This window comes from Aedes albopictus, chromosome 1 (assembly GCF_035046485.1).
Source record: "Aedes albopictus strain Foshan chromosome 1, AalbF5, whole genome shotgun sequence".
NCBI classification, from domain to species: domain Eukaryota; kingdom Metazoa; phylum Arthropoda; class Insecta; order Diptera; family Culicidae; genus Aedes; species Aedes albopictus.
In genome coordinates, this window is record NC_085136.1 from 108,592,680 (window position 1) to 108,607,340 (window position 14,661).

At 41.3% G+C, this 14,661-nt stretch overlaps 1 protein-coding gene and 1 long non-coding RNA gene across 5 annotated transcripts; one reads left to right on the forward strand and one right to left on the reverse strand.

Moving 5' to 3' along the window:
• Positions 1 to 3,568: 3,568 nt before the first annotated feature.
• Positions 3,569 to 4,918, reverse strand: LOC115269546 (acyl-CoA-binding domain-containing protein 6). 4 transcript variants are annotated; one of them, XM_029878330.2, is made up of 2 exons: positions 4,757 to 4,896; positions 3,569 to 4,682 (listed from the first exon to the last, which is right to left on the reverse strand). In XM_029878330.2, exon 2 carries the CDS (start codon positions 4,676 to 4,678, stop codon positions 4,406 to 4,408), a length of 273 nt encoding a protein of 90 aa, XP_029734190.2. In that variant the 5' UTR covers positions 4,679 to 4,682; positions 4,757 to 4,896; the 3' UTR covers positions 3,569 to 4,405. The 4 variants fall into 4 exon arrangements, with proteins under 4 accessions (XP_029734190.2, XP_029734189.2, XP_062701151.1 ...); XM_029878329.2 differs by having other exon boundaries at positions 3,569 to 4,695; positions 4,757 to 4,880; XM_062845167.1 differs by having other exon boundaries at positions 4,757 to 4,816.
• A 5,304-nt stretch (positions 4,919 to 10,222) lies between these two features.
• On the forward strand, positions 10,223 to 10,560 carry LOC134285484 (uncharacterized). The gene is made up of 2 exons (XR_009996412.1): positions 10,223 to 10,334; positions 10,392 to 10,560. It is a non-coding gene; the product is annotated as an uncharacterized LOC134285484 (long non-coding RNA).
• The last annotated feature ends 4,101 nt before the right edge of the window (positions 10,561 to 14,661 follow it).

The window sequence follows — 14,661 nt, forward strand, 5'->3', positions numbered from 1 at the left end:
AGTTCGGCCAGCAGGCTGATCGCTGCAGGAAGCCGTGCCAATTTGATGAGTCAAAAAACTAGAGGAACGCTCACCTGAATCGGCGGAGGTGGGCGAGTTGTTTTCAAGCCGAAGACTCCTGCTTTATGACAGAACCAGCGGCATACGATTTCTCGTAGATACGGGATCTGACGTTTCAATCAAACCTGCGACTAGAATAGACCGTCTCAACGGCCCCATCTCGTTCCTACTGCACGCCGCTAATGGAACATCGATAAAGGCATATTCTTCCAAGTTCGTTTCGACAGATCTTGGTCTGAGGAGGAAGCTGGCGTGGAACTTTTTGGTAGCAGACGTAAGCCACGCTATAATCGGTGCTGATTTTTTAGCGCACTTCGGTCTGCTGGTGGATCTGCAAAACAAGACTCTAATCGATACCACAACGAAGCTACGATCCGTGGGCAGTGTGATGACAACTACTGTGCATAGCATAACTACCATCGAAGGGAATCATCCGTTTCACGGGCTGCTTGCTGAATACCGCCAAATCACTCTGCCAGCAACAATGCGAAACGAAGTACAACATGAGGTTTCCCACCACATCGTCACCAAAGGTCCCCCGCTGGCATGCAAGGCCCGTCGCATGCATCCGGATAAAATGAAAGCTGCCAAAGAGGAGTTCCGGTTGATGATGGAGCTGGGCATCTGCCGGCCTTCGAAAAGCAGTTGGGCAAGCCCACTTCACTGTGTCCCGAAGAAGGACGGGCAATGGAGATTTGTCGGTGACTATCGGCAACTGAATAAGGTGACCACTCCAGACCGGTATCCTGTTCCGCATGTGCACGACTTACTTCATTCACTTCAAGGTAAGACTATTTTCACCGTTATTGACCTTGAAAGAGCCTACCACCAAATACCAGTCGAAGAAGCTGACGTACCGAAATCTGCGGTAATCACACCTTTCGGTCTTTTCGAGTTTACTCGTATGCAGTTCGGTCTCTGTAATGCTAGCCAGACTTTCCAGAGATTTATGAACAAGGTATTGGGCGATTTGGACTTTGTGGTAGTGTTCATAGATGATGTTTGCATAGCATCAGCAAGCCCGCAAGAACACGAGAAACATGTAAGAATCGTTTTCGAGCGTTTGCAAAGATATGGATTGGTTATCAACGTTGCCAAAAGCCGTTTTGCCCAATCCGAAGTTGAATTTCTTGGGTACTTGGTGAACCAAGATGGCATCAGTCCACTTCCATCAAAAGTTGAAGCGGTGTCGAATTACAAACTCCCGACTACCGTGAAAGAACTACGTCGGTTTCTCGCGTTGATAAATGTATACAAGCGGTTCATACCAAAAGCAGTCGACCACCAACTGGAGCTTCGAAAAATGATTCCCGATAATAAGAAAAACGATACAAGGAAGTTACAGTGGAGTAAATCCTCTTTACTTGCTTTTGAGCGTTGTAAAGGGTCTCTGGCAGATGCAGTTTCGCTCTATTATCCGGATTCCAACAAACCGTTAGCCTTAATGATTGACGCTTCGAATTTGGCAGCTGGAGCCGTTCTACAACAATTTTCTGCAGGCTCATGGCAACCTCTGGGCTTCTATTCCGAGAAATTCTCGGAATCACAGCGGAAATATTCAACTTTTGGTCGTGAGCTAACGGCCATGAAAATGGCGGTGAAATATTTCCGTTACTTTCTGGAAGGAAGAAATTTCACTATTTTCACCGACCACAAGCCGCTCACAACTGCTATGAGCGTCAATACCAACAGTCGGTTGCCACACGAGGAAAGATATTTGCGATACATCTCCTTATTTACGACCGATATACGCCATGTGAGCGGTATGGACAACACTGTTGCTGATGCCTTATCTCGAATTGAAGCAGTCAGTTCGATCAACTTCTCATCCATTGCTGAGGACCAAGTCAACGATGAAGAATTGGAACGACTTCAACAATCTTCAACGCTCAAAATGGAACCCATCCGCATTCCAAACCTGTCCCGGTCTATATATTGTGATGTCTCGATTAAAAACAAAGTACGTCCTTTCATTCCAGCCAAACATCGCTTCGCAGTAATTCGCCAACTACACGGTATGGCGCACGTTGGAACTCGAGCAACAAGGCGGCTCGTGTCTGAACGTTTCGTTTGGCCCTCAATGAAGCGAGACATCAACCAGTTCGTCCGAGAGTGCCAGGAATGTCAACTATCAAAAGTGAATCGCCACACTGTGTCCCCATTGGGATGCTTCGACCCACCAAAGTGCAGGTTCCGCCACATTCATGTTGACCTCGTGGGGCCATTGCCACCGTCGAATGAGCATCGTTATCTTTTAACAGTTGTGGATCGGTTCACGCGGTGGCCCGAGGCCATCCCACTGCCGGATATGACAGCACCAACAGTTGCCCGAGCCTTGACACATCATTGGATCTCTCGCTTTGGAACCCCGGAAACAATCACGACGGATCAGGGTCGCCAGTTCGAATCCGATTTGTTCCGGGAGTTGAACGCTATTTTGGGAACGCATCACATCAGGACGACATCCTATCATCCACAGTCTAACGGGATGGTAGAACGGTTTCATCGGTTTCTCAAATCGGCCCTCATGTGCAAGAATGTCAATCGCTGGAGTGACGAATTACCCATGGTGCTCCTCGGTTTGAGAACTGCATTCCGAGATGACTTAAAGTGTTCTTCGGCAGATTTGCTGTACGGCCAACCTCTACGTGTTCCTGGTGAATTTTTCGATCCGCCGCCGAATTCTGTCGATCGATCAGAATTTGCAAAGACTCTGCACGATACGTTTTCTAGACTACGACATCCACCAAGCCATCATCATGCCAAGTCGACGGTTTTCGTCCATAAAGATCTGCAAAAGTGTGACCACGTGTTCGTCCGCATCGACGCAGTTAGACGTTCGCTGCAACGTCCTTACGAGGGACCCTATAAGGTCGTCGAACGGCATGAAAAATACTTCGATGTCCTCATCGCCGGGAAACAGCATAGAATTACGATTGATCGATTGAAACCAGCCTATCTATGTGAAGAAAACATTTCCAATTACCCTGCAGAATGTTACGCCATCGGGACACCGTGTTCGATTCTTGGCGTAACTGGGGGGGTTACTATGGGTATCAAATGGACGCACCCTAGTTTGAAGAGCCACCTTACAGAGAAAGTTGTTGTCGTCAACATTGTCATCGTTCGCGACTCGAGGAAAACACGCTGTATTCGATTCGAGAGAATAAATCAAGTTTTATAGTTATAAACGCTCGCATTCTTTACTTCTTCCGGTGTCATCCCCCACAAATCTTTGGAAACTTAATACACTTTCCGTAACAACACAAAGAGAAGATCGATGAAGAGAAATGGAAAATGTCAGTTAGGCCCTAATGAAGAATCAGTGTCGAATTGTAATTTATTTAAGTACGATAGCCTGCTAGTTACAAAACTTTTGCTCAGGTCAAGGAACCGGAACCGGAAATTGGAAAGCTAATTTTAGATTCATGAGAAACACATCTGTCTTATATGTTTTCTTAGAGTTGGTGGTCATCTATGACGTCAATCAGGAAAATACGAACAAAAATTCGTGGTACTCACATCAGCATCGCTTTAATTTCGTCATCGAAAGCCACATCCAAACAGGTTTCTCCCTCGTCGTCTGGCACGGTCCTATCCGCTCCGGAATCCACCAGCAACCGCACACATTGGTGATTTCCACAGCTCGATGCATAATGGAGGGCAGTTTGTCCGCCGGAATCCCGCAGATTAACATTGGCCGCAGGCACTTTGGTGATCAACTGGAGAATATCGATATTCCCTCGGTCGGCAGCCCAGTGGATCATCCCCAGGCCTTCATCGTCCAGTTCATTGATGACCGCCTCAATTTCATCACTGGTTACTGCTTTCCTCACTTCCTCCAGATTGCCTTCTTTGATAAAGTCAATTATGGTTTTCTCCCCCGCTTCGAGATCATCCTCTTCCTGGGCAAAGGTCGAAACTGATACCCACGACGTCCCTTTGGGTTTGAACCCATCGCCGTCGCCGTGCTGATTCCACTCCGGCTTCAAACTACTTAAATGCTGGATGTACCCCTGCATGGCTGCTTCTCTGGTCAAAGTTCCTAGCTCGTTCCAGGCTGACCATTTGGCCCGACCGGAAATATTGAATATCCCCGGCTTCGGCACATTACACTTTCCACTAGTCGCTTGCTTATAGAACCCGTAGAACTTCAGCAGATGCTTTTGCTCGAATTGATCATGACTCCCCTCGATAAACTTCGTCGCCCTCGTAAATTCCTCCTCCAGCAAGTCTACTTCGTCTTCCAAATCAGACATTTTCGAAACTAAACTAACTAAATAACAATCTAAGTCCCACTTCCACAATCACTCACATTCACCAAACACACCAACAGCTTCCCTCCTTATTCCGACTGTTGGTAGAAAATCGGCGACTGTTCTAGCACATGCTTCTGCTTCTTGTCCAGATTTTCGAGCGCCGTCCGCTTCTGGAACGACACGAATCCGTATCCCTTGGACACACCGGTGCGACGGTCGAAGATCACTTGAGCCCAGCTGATTTTGCCGAACTGGCCAAAATAGTTACGCAACTCCCGGTGTCCCACTGTCCAGGGCAGGTTTCCGACGAAGATTTTCAGCGAACGCGATGTGGCGGCGGCGGCAGCTCCAGAGGCCATGACCCTGACGAGAAGAGCTGAGGAAGGTCAGAGCGTTCAGAGATAAATCAGATTTAATCGTAAATAAGCTTTAATTACCTTGAGAAAGTAAAGGAAAATCTAAGAAAGCAAGCACACGCGATCACCACATTCGATTTTGTGTTCAGCTGCAGACAGGCGGCGTGTTTTTTTTTCTCTCGCGAGTTCTTTGCTTTGACGTTTTGGTGCAGCGCGACGAAAAAGAGAGAGTGAAAACTGTCAAAACGGGCCCTTCAGAATCACATCGATTTTTTAAGTTGGAGATCTTCTTTATCGATCAAACACAGTTGAAACAAAAGTAAAAATAAGCGGTAAAAATGGTTTTAACAACAGTAAGTTCTGTGTGAGAAATTCAATGTTCATTTTAAACAACCCCCCGTAACTTGACAGATGAGCTCAGTTTCGCGTACCTACTTGCAAATCGTAGATGTCGCTACTGTTCGTAAACAACGGGTCCATCCTTCACTGACGCAACCATTTTTGTCCATGCGAAAACAACTTTTTGTTTCTTGGTGAGTGGAAGCCAACAAGAGGCTAGCGTTTCGTATCAAAAGGACGTTTTCAACAGAAGCGCAAAAACTAATGTTCATTAAATTTAAATTATTTTGTTTTTTTTTTTCTTTTTGTTGTTGTAAGAAATGTAACAAAAGCACATGTTTAAACGGTCTTCCATATTAATTGGTGACTGCGCATGCTAGACCAAACCGAAGATAAACTCAAAAAAAAATCATCAGCAAATGATTTTATTTAATTTCCATTTTGGCTTGGCCACCAGATATGTAGCTGTAAAACGTTAGCATAAGTAACCTAATTGTTGGTGCTTAATAACCACACTAGAAGAAAAAAAGAGTTTCTTATTAATTTTATGAAAGCCGACTATTTTGCCTTTACTTGTTTTATAGATATAATTTTCGCTTCTGGTAAACAAATTCATCATGCCACACTTAATTTGCATTTATCTACTACAAAAAAGCGAAAACAACAAATAAACACTGATAAAATTCCAATGATTTTTATTATGTTTCTGAACACATATTTTTTAAAAACCAACACACTTATCACACTCATAGGGAACGTTCAAAAATTACGTCCAACATTTTGGGGGGAGGGGGGTCTAAGAAAGTGTGACAGTACGTGTATTAGGTATAGGAAAATAGCGTGACAGAGGGGGGAGGGGGGTCTAGAAATTCCGAAAAACGATGGACGTAATAAATTAATCTTCCCATATCGTTGTGGTATGATGTGTATTGTGACTGCTAATTCAAACTATGTGTGAAGACCACATGGTGGAAATTCAAATGGACTCACGCATACTTTAAATATGGTGGGTGAACTACAATGAACACCAACAATCCTTCATTAGCGCGTGAAATTGCTTTGGTTACAACAACCATTTTGTAGTTCTCGTCTCGGTTCTGATTTATTGCATCTCGAGGGCGAAAACAATTTCAAAACGAGTAATATCGTTCTTTAGACATTTTCTGGTAAGTGAAACTCTACTTTAGTGCGTGGATAACATTGTAGCCTTGATTGTAGCTAAATAAATATGTTCCTTCAAGGGTCGTAATGTGTGCCGTGCTCAACCACTGGACTGACGGTGCCGCCGTAGCTCCAGCGAGCCAGAATCCAATTTCGTTCCGGATATCTTCGTGCCCAACACTAAAAAATGCTCCAGCTGCTGCACACGGATAGTAAGGGATAGTATAACGACAGGCCAGACTCCTTGGGTACTTCTTGACTGGTTCTTCAGACGCGGACAGCTCTTAAAATTTTGATACACCGTTATGTACGAGGCAAAAACTTTCCAAGCTTCGGACATCACCCCGGAAGTTACTTCGTCAGTGATTGTGAATAATGCAGGGAATAATGCGAAGTTGTGTGCATGGCTAGATGCTTTTAGTATAATAAATGGAAATACGACATTTTTTCTTTTACTTTGAAATCAAATTTAACGAAAAATGGGCAAAAAACCTGGCAAAAAATAAACATAACAGCATATTAAAGTCACTGTTGTGTATTAATTGAATATATGTTCAAGCAGCTACAAAATTCATATGTTTGACTTATACATTCAATGTTTGAAAAGTTCATCCGCAAATATAAGTCTGACACATAAGCTTCATGTTCAGTATCTAATTGCAAAAATCTATATAGGCTGACACATAAGTCCAATATGGATATTTTTTGTAGTGAAGGTTTCTGTTTAATGTTTTAATATTATTTGTTCGGTTTGTTATTGACGGTTTTCGTCCTTTTCAAAAGTAGCGCTTGCCGCTTTGAATCTGACAGTACCACCCGGACCAAAATTTTTAGGTACGCTGACGTTGTTCGGCAGCTGTCAAGAAGCTCCCGGGTTGATTTTAAATGACAACAACAGTAGCAACACCGTGGCTTGGCGAAGCTGTTAATACAAAATTTTCATGCTGTTGTCAGTGGTATATATGAAACCCATCTATCAATGTAATAAAGGACACTGCATTGATTTTGTTTCGGATTTTGTTACGGATTTTGATTCGGATTTTGACGTTCACTGGCCTTTGTTGTTCACGCGATTCCCTCGGCAATTTCAATAAGAGTGAAAGGGAGGGAGAGAATTTTATGCATCAGAGGCCCACAGACAAACAGACGTAACATCTTGAACGATTTTCATGAAAATCCATCGCCCAGTTCACACTACCATCACCTGGTGGAAAAGTTGCACGAATCACTGTGTTGTGCCATATCGTCAACAGAAGGTGCTAGTGTGAAACGTCAAACGCATAGAAAAACGATGCGCGCGCCTCTGGTTGTGAAAGCTACAACTATGAAAATTTAAAATGATCGTTAAAAGCATGGTCGATGGAAATTTCGCAAGTGTTACGTCTGTTTGTCTGTGAGAGGCCTATTTACACATACCACAAGCAACGCACTGTATGGCAGCGCAGAGAGCAGCCACTATCAATTATACACTCAGCGAAAAAAACTATTCATCGAAATACCTTATGAAAATTTGCTATAATTAATTCTTATGGATGACATATTTAAGAATATGAAAATTGATCGTGCTTGCTATGACAAATTTCATAAGATAGACTTATGAAAAGAACAAAAAAATCTTAAAATTATGCAGTCTGGATTCGATCCATGAACGTCGGGATCACCGAGCCCGTGTTTTATCCACACGGCTACCGACACTTGAGAATAATATCACGTTGCTAAATATCAATAAAAGCCAAGCTGTGAGACGATTTCACGTCATAGAGTGACGTTATGAAATTCATTCGAATCATTATGAATTATTTAAAGGCCGTTTTATAAGTTTATCCTTATGGAAATCTTAAGGTTATTTGGCTGAGTGATATTCTCAATTTAGGGTATCGCGCCACTTGGGCGATGGCTTCTATATTCGTCTGTTTTTTTACTATAACTCAGTCAATTTTGAAGCAATTGACTTAAAATGTTGTACACGGGTAGATACCTTGGTAGATACTACAAAATGGTTGTTGTAACCAAAGCAATTTCACGCGCTAATGAAGAATTGTTGGTGTTCATTGTAGTTCACCCACCATATTTAAAGTATGTGTGAGTCCATTTGAATTTCCACCATGTGGTCTTCACACATAGCCCAACTAACAATCGCAAGCCGCAAACCAGCATGCATGCTGAATTGTTGCTTTATTATAGTAATGATAGCTGAACTAAAATTATGCTGTACACATTACTGTACAAATGTTTTTTCAATTGAAAAAGTAGCCAATGTTCAACCTTTCGTATCGGTATCAACAATTATAAATTTAAACACTTTTTAAGCGTTTAATAATATTTTTATTCGACTTGCAGTTATTTCTTTACAAAATAGTTTAACAAGACCTTTTTCTGCTTCTTGTCAAGTACATGCAAAAATTAGAACATGTATCTGTACAATGTGTTTTCCACAAGTCAAATAAGCGCTTTCGTTTCATCATAGGGCCCATATAGCCGAGGCGGTAAACGCACGGGTATTCAGCATGACCATGCTGAGGGTGACGGGTTCGATTCCCGGTCGGTCCAGGATCTTTTCGTAAAGGAAATTTTCTTGACTTCCTTGGGCATAGAGTATCTTTGTGCCTGCCACACGATATACACATGCAAAATGGTCATTGGCAGAGGAAGCTCTCAGTTAATAACTGTGGAAGTGCTCATAGAACACTAAGCTGAGAAGCAGGCTTTGTCCCAGTGAGGACGTTACGCCAAGAAGAGAGAGAGAGAGAGTTTCATCATACTTCGACTCAGTGTACAGGATGAAAAACACGTGTTTTTTTACTGAACAGCAGCTGAATTAACGTGTTCTTCAGTTGTTAACCATAAACAGAACATTATTCACCACTGCTGAATAGGAGTCAAAGTGTAATCATTATACAACCACGGGAAGTTTATGTTTTGATTTGAGCGCGTCAATTCATCATCTCTAGGATGGCGCAGATAGGAAGGCAAGCGGCTGGCAATCGATGGGTCTCGAGTTCGAATCTTGATTTAGGTAAATGTATTTGAAGTTATTATTTCAAAATAGTTGTTCACAGCATAAAGTGTCAATCATAAACTCTCGTAGAAATTGAAAAATTTTGCATTTTATTTTTTTTTAATCATTTTTGCAGTAGCTGAATAACAGCTTTACTATCAGTTTGTAAAATGTTTTAAACAACAAGCAGTTCAGTTGGTACACAACACTATGCTTTATTGTTTCTCCAAATTTGTGTGAACAAAACCCGAACAAAGATTGTGCCTGAAAATTATCCAAATGTTATTCAGCACCATGCTGAATTAATTCGTCGTAAAGGTGCTTGTAAAAAGAGTAATTGTTAGTTGGGAGTTTGAATTAGCAGTCACAATACACATCATACCACAACGATATGAGTGTGATAAGTGTGTTGGTTTTTAAAAAATATGTGTTCAGAAACATAATAAAAATCATTGGAATTTTATCAGTGTATACATATCTTCCAAAAATTGTGTCAATTGGTTCAAATTTGACTAAGTTATAGCGGAAAACAGACGAAAAGTGAAGCCACCGCCCAAGGGCTCAAGTGGCGCGATTCCCTACACAGAAAAAAAAACTGTTGTGTAATATTACATCTGAACTGCTGAACCCGATCAATACGTCGGTTGCATGAATATTACACAGGACGATGTACACATAAGAACAAAAGATTTTACATCAAAACGATGTAATCGTACATAGGATTCGTGATTACATTGATTATTTAGTACATCGGAATGAGTTACATCGGGAGGGTTGCATTTATTTTTTACTGTGTACTGGATGTTGATGCTAGCGAGAAATGAACATAATCTGAAAACAGTACACTGACAAAATTGCAAAGTTAAAGTTTATATAACTGAGGCTAATCACATTCATAAGATATTGAAAGTTGGTTTTATATATGTATAAATATGATCGTCATAATTCTCCTATAAGATTTCATGAGGAAACTGATAATACATAGGCTCATTACTTCATTTTCATATCAGCAAACATAAAAATATTATTGCCGTCCTATAGTTATAAAATAAAAATTATATCGTTTCACACATAATTTTTAGCTTTGGCGTCTTTGAAGCAGTATCGGATTTGCAACGGTCACTATGTTTGCTGCTGAAGAAATTCCCAGCCGTTTTCCGGGTAACTATTTAATCATAATCTTCAATTCTTTAATTAATGAATTTTGATTGATTCCAGGCATAACAGAAGGAAGAGGAGTTTCAACGTTTTTTACTCCAACCAATGATTCTTGCAGCCACCGAATAACCTGCTCCGGTCAAATACTATGAGGAAGAAGATGAACCGCTTGCTCCGAAATAGCCTTTGAAAGCTGCCATGATTGCCGTTCTTCGAGAGAATCCGACTGTCCAGTTCCAGCAACATCGCCCGGAAGGCTTCTACCAACCGTGGGAAGAGTCCGATAGAAGATGAGCAGCTTCATGTCATAGAAATTTTTACCGGATTATTGAAGGCTTGATTGAAGGTAATTTATGAATGGTGTTTCTGCTTTCCCGGAAACTATTTTTATCTTCAATTTCCAATCCCCTCGTAACGGAGCAAAAATCATGAGGATCGCGGAGCCAATGTCAATTGAGCAGGAAACGACGAAGGAAACTCGGAAAAGCAGCAGCTGGTTAACCAAGTGATCAATTCTGTTGCCGTTTATCTGCTTCTTCATAAGGTCCCGTAATTTTCCGATGTATAACATTCCGTCACCGAATTCGGCCAGCAGCTGCTTCCGAGGCACCTCTTATATGTCACCAGCAACCGGCACTTAGCCGGAAACGGCACAGTAAAAGCATGGTTATTGTTGTTATAACTTTTATATTTGTTGTTATAACTTTTATATTTCACTAAACGATAATAAATATTTTCACAAAGTTGTTTACACACTTAAAAAATAGAACCGAACTCGGTTAAAATTCAACCGAGTTTTTATCTGCTGAACGCTCGGTTTGCTGTTCGGTTCAACGTGGATCAAACGAGCATTCGGTTTTATATTGATTTGACCCTGATTGTCAAACTTAGCGATGAAGTCGGTTAAAATTTAGTACGAATAACGTGGCCAACCGAACATCGGTTGTATCAAGTTGGATGGATCTTATTGGGATCTTCTTTTCGAATTCTAGAGATGCGGAATCATAAAACAATTATTTTTGGACAAGTTCCTTGGCTTATTTCGCTTTATTAGTCACATTTTTCTGTTACATCATTTATCTTATGGCAATTGCCTTAGCAATTGCATTTTAAAACTTGTTAATACGAAGAAGATCTGCTTAGCAGTACTGGATAAAAATTCTCGCGAGGTATGAGCTGGTACATAATCTGAAAATAGTAGATAAACACATCTTATTTGGCATTTGCACCACCAGACAAACATAGTTGAAGCACTTACCAATATCTGTAATACTATTCACTTCAAATTCGTCAACACAATACAGTCCCGATTCGTTCGTTGGCGGCTCGTTAGATGGGTTGTCTCGATAGTTGAATGTTCACTGGTTGGGGCAAAACCCAACTAAAAAGCACTGTCAATGTCAAAATCGATGTCAAAAAGAGTTTGACGTCTGACCGCCGTCGCATCGCAGCTCCTATATACAGAACGTTTATGCAAGTATGTGAGTGTTTCGTGACATATTTTTCGTCACTTGCGTGTGTTTACAGCATTTTGATCAGTTGTCAGTTGCCCCAACGAACGAACACGATTCGCTAATCGGGGCGCAGTCGTGACCCAACGAGCGAATCCTCACTGTATCTTAAAAATTGGACAAAACTCGCACGAATCCATTTAATTGTAACATAATCAACATGAGCCTCTGCACGAATCTGGCCTACTGCTCACTCCCACAGAAAGTTTGAAAACAGCGCGCACAGTAAAAGTCAAGTTTGACTTTTACTGTGCGCGCTGTTTTTAGACTTTCTGTGGGAGTAAGCAGGACAGGGCAAATTCGTGCAGAGGCTCATTGAAGAAATCAAATATGGCGGCGCAAAAGTTGAGCCCGTCAGGGCGGTGAACCGAGTTTTCTCGGTATCTGCCAACCGAATCCGTATATTTCAGAAGTAAACCGACTTGCTCGGTAGATTTGACATATCAGTTTGCCAAAGACTGTCACTTCCAACGAACAGCCGGTTTTAATCGTCAAAAAGCCACAAATCAACCGAATGTCGTCAGTTTTTCTTATTCAACCGATGAAATTCGTTTAAAAATCAAACCGAGTTCGGTATTAAAAACTAAGTGTGTACTTATGTCTGCACACTTAGTTATTAATACCGAACTCGGTTCAATTTTTAAACGAATTTCATCGGTTGCACATGAAAAACCGAAAATTTCGGTTCATTTGTGATATTTTGTTGATTGAAACCGAGAGTTCGTTAGAAATGGCAGTTTTTGACAAACTGATATGTCAAAGCTACCGAACAAGTCGGTTTACTTCTGAAATATACGAATTCGGTTGGCAGATACCGAGAAAACTCAGTTCAGTGCCCTGACGAGCTCAACTTCTTCGCAGCCATATTTGTTTTCCGCCAACATTGATCAGTGGTCTTAAAAGTAAATGATTTCGGTGTTTGCGGCAATTTAGAGATATTGTGATGGTGGAGTCTAGGGTGGAGTTGAAATGAATCGTATAACAGATGCTGGCAAGTGCTTCGTATATATCCGTCCGATAGCGAACATGTCAAATAATGTGCGTTTAACTACACTGAGGATATTTTCCGTATAGTTGTTATGTGTGAAACTACATATTTTTTTGCAATTTGGAATCACCTTTAAAAAGTATGAGTGCAAACATAATTTTTATAAAATTTTACACAAATAAAAATTATGCCTAGAAGTAAATGAAATCTAAAAGGGTGTTGCATAAAAATTATGTGTGAAGTTTTTAATTTTCATGCATGGGTAGTATTTAAAAGTTATGTATAAAATCCACATTAAAATCATGATTTGAAGTATAAACACACACTTAAAAAATAGAACCGAACTCGGTTAAAATTCAACCGAGTTTTTATCTGCTGAACGCTCGGTTTGCTGTTCGGTTCAACGTGGATCAAACGAGCATTCGGTTTTATATTGATTTGACCCTGATTGTCAAACTTAGCGATGAAGTCGGTTAAAATTTAGTACGAATAACGTGGCCAACCGAACATCGGTTGTATCAAGTTGGATGGATCTTATTGGGATCTTCTTTTCGAATTCTAGAGATGCGGAATCATAAAACAATTATTTTTGGACAAGTTCCTTGGCTTATTTCGCTTTATTAGTCACATTTTTCTGTTACATCATTTATCTTATGGCAATTGCCTTAGCAATTGCATTTTAAAACTTGTTAATACGAAGAAGATCTGCTTAGCAGTACTGGATAAAAATTCTCGCGAGGTATGAGCTGGTACATAATCTGAAAATAGTAGATAAACACATCTTATTTGGCATTTGCACCACCAGACAAACATAGTTGAAGCACTTACCAATATCTGTAATACTATTCACTTCAAATTCGTCAACACAATACAGTCCCGATTCGTTCGTTGGCGGCTCGTTAGATGGGTTGTCTCGATAGTTGAATGTTCACTGGTTGGGGCAAAACCCAACTAAAAAGCACTGTCAATGTCAAAATCGATGTCAAAAAGAGTTTGACGTCTGACCGCCGTCGCATCGCAGCTCCTATATACAGAACGTTTATGCAAGTATGTGAGTGTTTCGTGACATATTTTTCGTCACTTGCGTGTGTTTACAGCATTTTGATCAGTTGTCAGTTGCCCCAACGAACGAACACGATTCGCTAATCGGGGCGCAGTCGTGACCCAACGAGCGAATCCTCACTGTATCTTAAAAATTGGACAAAACTCGCACGAATCCATTTAATTGTAACATAATCAACATGAGCCTCTGCACGAATCTGGCCTACTGCTCACTCCCACAGAAAGTTTGAAAACAGCGCGCACAGTAAAAGTCAAGTTTGACTTTTACTGTGCGCGCTGTTTTTAGACTTTCTGTGGGAGTAAGCAGGACAGGGCAAATTCGTGCAGAGGCTCATTGAAGAAATCAAATATGGCGGCGCAAAAGTTGAGCCCGTCAGGGCGGTGAACCGAGTTTTCTCGGTATCTGCCAACCGAATCCGTATATTTCAGAAGTAAACCGACTTGCTCGGTAGATTTGACATATCAGTTTGCCAAAGACTGTCACTTCCAACGAACAGCCGGTTTTAATCGTCAAAAAGCCACAAATCAACCGAATGTCGTCAGTTTTTCTTATTCAACCGATGAAATTCGTTTAAAAATCAAACCGAGTTCGGTATTAAAAACTAAGTGTGATAATACAGTCCGGATTCGCTGGTTGGGTCACGACTGCGCCCCGATTAGCGAATTGTGTTCGTTCATTGGGGCTACTGACAACTGATCAAAATGCTCTAGACACACGCAAGTGACGAAAAATACGTCACGGAACACTCACATACTTGCGCAAACGTTC